Here is a 9704-nt window from a genome sequence, read left to right as displayed (position 1 = left end):
TATTCCAAAGTTTTACAGTTCTTACTATGAAGAAGCTTTTCTGTAGGCTCATTAAATTTAAGAAACGACTTGACGCTTGATCCCTACTTGTCGTGTTCACATTTACTGAAACCTGAACTTGGATAGTTTCATGCATCAAAAAAACTATACAGGACTGAGGAGCAGAGGCACACAGAGAAATAGGATGTTTCTCGTGTGCTGCCATTTTTCTTCATGAATGTAGTATACTGAAATTTTAACTATACCTCAAAACAGATTCTCAGTAATCAATAGTGATCCTGAACAGGTTGGAAGGAATGAGCTGGAGGTACAATGAGGCATCCATTCAATAGTTATAGCTCCCACTACCAGTCTAGTTCCACTGATTTTAAATTGACATTTTAAAATATAGTGTCAGGAGTTTAACCACATGGTGCGTGATTTATTAAAGCTCGCCAAGGCTGGAGACGATACACTTTCATCAGTGAACCTGGGTGATCCAGCAAACCTGGAATGGATTTCCTAAAAGTAATTTGCTATTTGTTAGCAAATGTTTTCAATCTTGGACCAGATCCAATTTTAGGTTTGCTGGATTTAATAAATTAGGCCCATGGTATTTGTTAAAGAAGAGAATCAGACTAACCAATTCTCTCCTACAGCAGAGATGACTTTGGTTTTAGAGGGAGACTAGTGAAGTATTTTCTCTGGGAAAGTTAACTGTTTTAAACTTTTCATTACCCTTACTTCTCTCCTTTGCAATTTCTGCCCTGATAATAACAAATACATCTAAATGATGTTCTTACTTGCCAACCCAGCACTGCTTGGTTCAGATGATCCAAAAAAGACATCAATGATATGAGATGCAGGTCCTCCATGGTACTGATTCAGTGTGGTCAAGGCCCTGTAGATCAATCAAGAAGCAATAAGTACAAGAAAAAATGTAATGAAAGTAAAATTATCTCTTATTTACTTTTAGATTAGAAAGATGCAGTGTATTGAACACAAAATATACACAAAGAAAATGCAGAATAAAAAACGATATAGGTTTAATGTGTTCCACTTACATTCTAATGCCACATTCACATAAAGTCTCTTTTTTTAGCACATATACTACAGCTATTCTATAAACCCCTTCAATGAGCATCAAAGGGCTTGTATGCTTGTATAACCTCCAGACTCATTTTGCTAAGTAGCGTCCACTGACATACAGATAAAGACAGTCCACAAAAATTCTTGGCATCTTATAATCCACATGATATGGGGCATTGAGATGTTGAATGTATTTTTAAAGATGTCTCCTACTCAAACCTCTGTGTCACTAAAAACAGGACCAGATAGTCTCAATGTTTTACACAGGATGGACCCTGGAGCAACATTTATTTTCCAGAAGTGTATTTCAAGTCTTTTCAGGACTTTGTGCACAAAATAAAAAGGCTTACATAATCAAAAATTGTATGTTACTTCAGAAGACCAGAATGTTGGTTGTTCATTTCATTTCTTAGCGTGGGCAGCAAAAAGCAGCCTCCATAGAAGCAATAATATTATTTCTGTTTCAACAAGGAGTGAATACAAATGAGTGACAGTATACATGCCTATGCCTGAAAAGTAAGGCCCCACCATTATACAACCGTGTTGTTAAATACCATTTTAAAAACCCAGAATCTAAACTAATCGATTCATACTTGAAAAGGTAAAAAGGCCAACAATATGCATACTATAGGTGTAAAGGGGATGAAATAAACATAAAGTCACTTACTTTTTTATCCTTTTGTATGTTACATCATTTGCCAGCTTCAGAAGCCTGTATGTATTATCACTGCCAAAATTTAAAGCATCACTGTGAGTTTCATCAAAGGCTACATGGATAACTTTCTGTGTGATGCCAGACACAATGCCAGTAGCAAGAGGCTCACTTGGACTACTGGAATCATAAACACCCACAATGTCCCCTGTAAAAGAGAAGTATAAGAATGGATAAGTGCAATCTAAATAACTCCCCATACATCCCCGACAGACAGCAAGAATATTTTTTCCTGAAAATAAAATAGGATTTGGTAAGTCAGAGAGAAATTCAGAGGATGTCAATGATGATCTGCATCTATAACTGCCATATGCATGGGTGTCACCTTGCTTGTGTCACCTAACTAGGTATAATGGGTATAAAGGTAAGTCCAAAAAAACATATATGAGCGTATGGGGCAAGTTGTCTCATTTTCCGATGTGTTTTGATGATTTAGCTTCCTCGGGGGAAGTGGAGATGGGTATATAAATTAATAATCATACCAGGAGGTAGACATGTGAAACCTTTGATGCTCAGGGGATTACATTCCTGATTGTGGGTTAGAGAAGATATTAAGGGCATCTCAATTAATTATAGAGGTAGGCAGTGGAAAAAAAACTATTGTGGGCAGGTTAGGAAAAGATCAGCCAGAAAGCGTTCCCCTTGTGTGAGCTGGGAAGAATAAATTTCCTTCTTGTTGGCGATCAGAGAGTATTATACTACTATGCCACTTCCATTCATTCTCTATTGTTTACTGGTAACAACTGCCCTGAGGCAGACATTCACCGGCATAAGGAAGCGGTAACCTCAATGACCAATCTGAACAAAGCCTAAAAGTCATAAAGCTACAAACTATCAAATTTGTAGTATTTTTCAAAATCTACATAAGAGCCCAGGTGTTTTTTCTATGATTTAATTTTGCATGCTATATATGTATATAGAGAGGGAAAGATTGAACTCTTGTTTTGAACACCCAGAAACAGACAAATTGTATTCTTGCTTCACATGCCATATAATTCAGAATAGGCTGATTGCACTCTTGTTTCCCGCACTGCAAAGTGAGATTGATTTCAGGACTGGAGCCTAATTAACCTTAATATGAATTCTCAGTAGCCTATTGTGACTAGAATGCAGTGTAAGCGCCACATGTGCAGTTAGTGAATCTGCTTCCTAAAGACTTTGCTCTTCAGGATCCTCTCTTTCTGCTGGATATATTGCAAAAATTACAGCTGAACTCTAGGATAAGAAGATATTGTCTAAATATAAGAGCCATATGGATTCTTACTCAAATCATGTGTGCTTTGTATATTTTTGTGCAGTAACCCATGTTGAAACCAGTAAAACAAGACCAGAAACTGCTGATTTCCTTCTGTGAGCAGGCAGACTGGTCTTCTATCCACCCCCTTTTGCAGTTTTTTCAGGCAACCTGTAACAGGTGATTTGTTAGGTTCCTATCCCAGCTCTGCTTAGACTATATGCAGCACAATGATGATAATAGGCCATGATGGTAGGCCAAAGATCGGAATGCAGAAGAGAATAAAAGAGAAGATGGCAACGACCGAAGGGGGTACAAGTGAATAACGCCAGGGTTTAGACCCATTTTACAGACATAATGGGCTTGATTTAGAAAATCTGTCCAAGGCTGGAGAGGATACACTTTATAATGTATTTCAAAAGTCATTTGCTATTTGTTAGCAAATGTTTTCAATCCTAGACAAGATCCATTCCAAGTTTGCTGAATCACCCAGCTTCACTGATAAAGGAGTATCCTCTCCACCCTTGGAGAGCTGTAATAAATCATACCCAATCAGTTCAGATGTAAAAACAAAAATGGTTACACATTAAGTACCTGATCCAAAGCTGTTACTTGGCAGCACTGCTTCAGCATCATATTTCCTGGGTGTGAAGGTTACCAGAAGGCGTCCATAAAGCCCTGTTTTTTGGTTTGCTACCTGTAGCTTCAGAAGACAGACTCCTTTCCTCTGTAATTCTTTCAACGAAACATTTTCCTGCCAGGCCCTGCAGATAAAAACAAAAGGATGATTCAAAGTGGAACTAAACTTAAAATAAAAAAATCACACTTAACATTACTTCTGCAGATCCTTTTGATCCTTTCGGAGCTGTCTTTGATTGGGTCCTGCGCCACCCCGCCTTTGTCACAGCACAGAGGTTGCATGGGGTGCTGCCATCTTCCTTCTTTCTTCTTCTGGCTACATCACCCAATCTTGCAATGGGCAATAGTGAAATTGGGTGATGTAGCCTGCTGCAAATGGGGAAAAAAAGATTGCCGATCTCGCTGTGCATGCGTGAGATTAGCATTTTTCCCATTTCAGGAAAAAGCCCTTCTGCGCATGCCTGAGATCAGGCATGAGCAGCAAGAGCAGCCAGAAGGCAGAACTCACGTCACCATACCCCAGGAGGCTCTGCACTCCCATTTGGTCTTTACAGTCGTGGTGGTAAAGACAGAAGAGGAGGGGCTTATCCTTTTTTTTTTAAAGTGTCTTTTCAGAAAAAAAAGGGATATATTTATTTGATATAAAAGGGTTATCGGCCCTTTTACGTAAAGTAAAAGTTTTGGTGATCTACACGCCCCTATGCGACAGAAGGAAGCCCCAATAGTGTACCAAGATATATAAAATATTCTCCAGTCTGCAGCCATCTATTGTGCTAATCATAGCAGGAGGCCAGTGACTGGATTTGCATTCTGGATGATGAAAATGTATTCCATACACCTGCTAAATAAAAAAGGAATTTACTGCGTTCCTGGTAAATAACAGTCTCTGACAGGCTCAGAAAAAGAATGGTTTAGCTGACAACAAACTTTCACCTTTGTGTTTCGAGTCCGACGTGGGAAAATGATCAAAAATTGCAGATCGGAAGCTACAGACAACTCCTTTCACCTATGGGGAGCTTTGTGGATTTACATTTGCAGCAGCGATTTTATAAAGTACGAGTTTGTAGGGAAAAGTTATGAAATCCAAACACTGGCATTGGCACAACAACAAAAGGGAAATGTTCCAGTGGCCACAGCCTGGATTCACACTGTTGCGGACAATATTTCACATGCGTAAAGGCAACTTATTCTAAACCAGCAAGCAATTTGGACGCAGTAGTCCTTGTAGCATACAGTGTATTGTATTATGTATTGTAGTGTCCCATAAGGTGCACTGGGGTGCCATTAATAATGATTGGCACCACAACACACTGCACAACCTCAGCCTGTACCTTGCACATATTTCCCGTCACTTCCTGCTGTATGTAATGAACAGGAAATGTAAGAAAATTTCCCAAATGGGACCAGACATGAAAACAAACACCTTTCTAGGAATTGAACCATGCCTTCCTCAATACAAAATGTGAAAAAAAAATATTTTAGCGTAAGTTACTTTTTTATTATTTACTAGTTTTTCTTACAGGCTAAGAACACAGCTGCTTGGCCCTTTATATGTATACATGGCAAGCACTGAGCTACCATTCACATATAGTGTTGTGTGCACCTGAAAAGCCTTCCCCTTTCTTACCTCGTCTCTTCAATTTCAGCTTCTCTTTCTTCTTTTAGAAGCTCTAGCTGCGTTTTTACAAACTCCTCCATTACGACTCCAAGAGATTATTTTCTCAGGCAGCTGTCAAACCCTTGTTCACTGTAAGACATGCTCCCTGACGTTTCCTGTGTAAGCGGAACCTGCTGTATGAGTTATGTTTCCGGGGATTGGATTTTGTGTTGCGCGCTGCTCCTCTGTACGGAAGCAGCACGGTGCAGTGTACGGAAGGTTGTGCGGGATGGCTCTGGCAGGGTTCAGGCAGCTGGTGCGTGGCGTGCTGAGTGCCCGGTGTATCGGAGCTGCAGGTAATGGAGAGGGAGGGTGGGTACAAGGCCTGCAGCTGAGTGACATTCACACAGCACATGGGGGTCATTCAGCTATGTGTAGAGCTGGGAAGCTGTCATTATATGTGAGGTCACCTTGCATTATCACACAATACAGTCACTTGTATACATGCTGCACACTGAGACTTAAAGAGAACCTGTCACCAACCAAAGGCACAGAGGATTATACTTGCAGTGTTCTCTTTTCTATGAATTATTAATTTATAATAAATAATAGATCTTTAACACAGCATCTGAGGGGTCTTAGTAAAGCTCTGCACGTGTAGTATTGAAAATATTCCAATAAATTAGGGTCCTGGACAACTATGAAGTGGGGGCTTCACCCTCTGCTATTCTGTCATTGGGGGGCCGGGGCAAATATGAAGAGGGGGGAGGGGATTTGGAGCCACTGCTATTCTCTTAATAGGGGCCCTATCTCCAGCAGTGGTCTTAGGGTTTCCGAATGTCTATTATTATTACTGAACAGGATTTATATAGCGCCAACATAATATGCAGTGTTGTACATTAAATAGGGGTTACAAATGACAGACAAATGCAGACTGTGACACAGGAGAAGACCCTGCCCCGAAGAGCTTGCATTCTAAGAGCAAGGGAGGTTTTACAAAGTAAATACTATGCATTTAATACATATAACAATCTTATTGGAAAATGAAGACAAATGGTCTGGTGACAGGTTCTCTTTAAAAAAAGTTTTTACTGCTGGGTTCCCATGGGATGTATGTAGACTTATAATTCTTTATAGTATGGTCAATGGTGTGAAAATAGTAAGTAAAAGAAACCCATTTGATCATAAAGTGAATGAGAATTTTATTTTGTTTCTAACTATTAACTGGATTAATTAATGTGAACTGGAGCAAGAAGCATACAAAGTAATACAATCATCACTGGAAAATCAGAAAAAGCACATTATCATTATTATTAAACAGTACTTATATAGTGCCAACATATTTCACAGAGCTGTACATTAAATAGGAGTTGCAAATGACAGACAGATGCAGACACAGGAGGAGAGGAGGACCCTGTCCCAAAGAGCTTACAATCCAAGAGACTGAAAGTGCTTTCCATGGGAGAAATAAAACACAAAGTCCAATCATATTTCACGATCATTCTGTATCTAAAATTAAAGATTTGATATATACAGCAGTCCTCAACATTTCATTCCACCACTGACTTGTTTCATACAAGGAAATATTTTCCTGTGGGAAAAATTTGCTTGAAACCAGTCCAAGGGGAAGAGCACCGTCCTTGTCAGGTGGATTCTTTGCTGCGGCAGGAAGGATCTGTGTCCTCTGTCATTTCATTTAGCCAATCCCACAAGCCAGTGTGTTTGCTGCTTTGGCACTGCTGACAGCCTGGTGGTTGGGACCCCTTGTGTATATATATCGGAGAAGAATTTATTTAGAAACCGTTATGTCTAGCATACGGGTCAATAACCCGCATAGTCCCCATGATGTTAATGGGGAAGATCCATACTGTGGAAGCACTTTGCTACGTTTGACGTATTTGTGTTTATTATCACTTACCTGAAAATGTATATGTTTATTCATATATATGCTATGAATAATATATTTTGATTGCCGCAAGAGCCGCAATATCCAGTAAGTGGCAGTTCTCTGGGTGAAATGCCTTGTTGATGCCAGTGATCAGAGGAGAATGGCCAGACTGGTTGGAGCTGATAGAAAGGATGTAACCAATAACCACCAACCTAGGTGTACAGAGCTTCTCTGAATATACAACAACTTGATGCAGATGGACTACAGGAGCAGGGGACCACACCAGGTGCCACTGTCTGCAAAGATCAGGCACCTGAGCCTAAAATTTTACAGGAAAAGATTAGGAAACATTGCCTGGTCGAATGAGTCTGTATTTCCACTGCAACATTTGGAGAGTAGGGTCAGAATTTGGCTTCAACAACATGAAAGCATGTACCCATCCTGCCTTGTATCAACATTTGGGTCCCTTAGTACCAACTGAGCATCATAAATGCTGCATCCTTGGTATTGTTGCTCTGTCATCCCTTCATGACTGCAGTGTACTCCTCTCTGATGGCTGCTCCCAGCAGGATAACACGCCATGTCACAAAGCTCAGATCATCGCATACTGGTTTCTTCAACATAACAATTAGTTTTGCTATAATCAACCTCCACAGTCACCAGATTCCAATTGAGCAGCTTTTGGATTTGATAGAACAATATATTTACATCATACCCTGTTTCCCCTATAATAAGGCACTGTCTTATATTTTTTGAAATGCCAAAATATGCCCTAGGTCTTATTTTCAGGGGGATGTCTTATTCTGATCACTCATTTGCCATTCATTCTCCCCTTCTGATCACTCATGTGCCATTCATTGTCCCCTTCTGATCACTCATGTGCCATTCATTGTCCCCTTCTGATCACTCATGTGCCATTCATTGTCCCCTTCTGTTCACTGACTCACTTTTTTTTGGCTTCTATGGCTGGGTAAACTGACTCTGTTAGGGCAGGGATCAGCAGCTTGCTTGTCCATTGAAGTCACTTTCAGTTTCACTCTGCACTGCAGCCAGCATCGGGGAGTCACACAGTGGCACACAGGTATCGGTGGGTATCTTATTTGCGGGGGGTGCTTTATTTTAATGTTTTGAGCAAAAATCGGGGGGTGGCCTATTTGATGGGGATGCCTTATCATCGGGGAAACACGGTAGATATGCAGCCAACAAAACTGCAGCAGCCATGTGAAAATATTGTGTCAATATTGTTACAAAGTATTTAAATAGCACCGACATTAGGCAGCACTGTACAAAGTCCATAGTCATGTCACTATCTGTTCCTCAAAGGGCCTCACAATCGAATATCCCTACCATAGTCATGTCATTTCCACAGCCTAAGGACAATTTTGGGGGGAAGCTAGTTAACCCAACTCCATGTTTTTGAAATGTAGGAGGAAACTGGAGCACCTGGAAGAAACCCATGGGAGCACGGGTAGAACCTGCAAACTCCATGCAGAGAGAGTCCTGTCCGAAATTTGAACCTGGGACCTAGAACTGCAAAGGCCAGAGTGCTAACCACTGAGCCACCTTGCTACCCCAATATGTACCACAGAGAATTACAGCAGTTCTGAATGAAAGGGTGGGGGGTATACCTAGCAATATGTATCAAGTGACCAAGAAAACATTTTTATTTGCATTTTTCAGGGCAAGCTTGCTGATAGTGATGCATGTCTTCACATTAAATAATTGAATGAATAATTATATTCTCCAGCAGAAACACAAGGCAGAAGAGCAGTTAGTGGACAGAGTATTGTCACTCAAGAAATGCCTCAGCCAAGACAGCAAAATATTGATTATTTTTTTTAAGTGGATCTAAAAAAAAGATTGAAAATTACTTTTATTTATTACTTCATTAAATTACCATGTTGACAATTGCATGAGCATTTTATGATTTGGGTTACGACTACTTTAGTTTAGTTAAGCTTAGCTTAGTTTAAGTTTAGCTTAAATTCCACTAAAATCTATATGTATAAAATTGTATGTATGTATGTTCCACCATCACTCAAAAGCGCATAAAGACATTTCAACCAAACTTGTTATACATATGACTGAGTCTCATAGGAGTGCACCAGTGATCTTTGTACAGTGCTGTACTATATGTCAGAGCTATATTTGGATGTGTGTATGTCCATACACCCAAAAAAGAAAAAAACAGAAGCACAAACCAATCAAATGTAATTAAAAGCCCTTGGCATCCATCAAAAAAGCATTTGACAAACTTAAAAATACCCCTGAAAATAATTTTTAAGCCATTAGAAACTTTTAGAAAGAAACATGTAACTATTTTAAACCACCAAAATATCACCTTATGCATCGAATTTATTGCATTTTGTCTGATGGCAACATTATATGAGGATATGTTCCCTCACTGAAACAAACAAAAGTCAGATAAGATATCTTCAGTTAGGATATATACATTTGTGAAACCATTCCCCCATGGCAAGCTTTAGGCAATAGTATGTTTACTAGATGAATGCAGTATATTCCTCACAGGCACCTTGGATAGTACCTTGAGGACCCTCAAGGCTCC

General features: G+C 39.8%; 2 protein-coding genes across 2 annotated transcripts in view; one reads left to right on the top strand and one right to left on the bottom strand.

The window, feature by feature from the left end:
- Positions 1-5471, bottom strand: part of IGHMBP2 (immunoglobulin mu DNA binding protein 2) — a 29210-nt gene extending 23739 nt beyond the window's left edge. The window contains exons 1-4 of the mRNA XM_072421536.1: positions 5281-5471; positions 3609-3778; positions 1736-1928; positions 783-880 (exon numbers count right to left, since the gene is read on the bottom strand). Of these exons, the coding sequence (XP_072277637.1) occupies positions 783-880; positions 1736-1928; positions 3609-3778; positions 5281-5351 (532 nt within the window). The 5' untranslated portion in view covers positions 5352-5471. The remainder of the gene's footprint in view (positions 1-782; positions 881-1735; positions 1929-3608; positions 3779-5280) is intronic.
- Positions 5456-9704, top strand: part of MRPL21 (mitochondrial ribosomal protein L21) — a 20645-nt gene continuing 16396 nt past the window's right edge. Inside the window, exon 1 of the mRNA XM_072421816.1 lies at positions 5456-5606. Coding sequence (XP_072277917.1) covers positions 5456-5606 — 151 coding nt within the window. The remainder of the gene's footprint in view (positions 5607-9704) is intronic.

The sequence above is a fragment of the Pyxicephalus adspersus genome, chromosome 9, assembly GCF_032062135.1.
Source record: "Pyxicephalus adspersus chromosome 9, UCB_Pads_2.0, whole genome shotgun sequence".
In the NCBI taxonomy this organism is placed as follows: domain Eukaryota; kingdom Metazoa; phylum Chordata; class Amphibia; order Anura; family Pyxicephalidae; genus Pyxicephalus; species Pyxicephalus adspersus.
The sequence above is the reverse complement of the archived record's forward strand: the minus strand, read 5'-3'. Positions and strand labels throughout refer to the sequence as shown.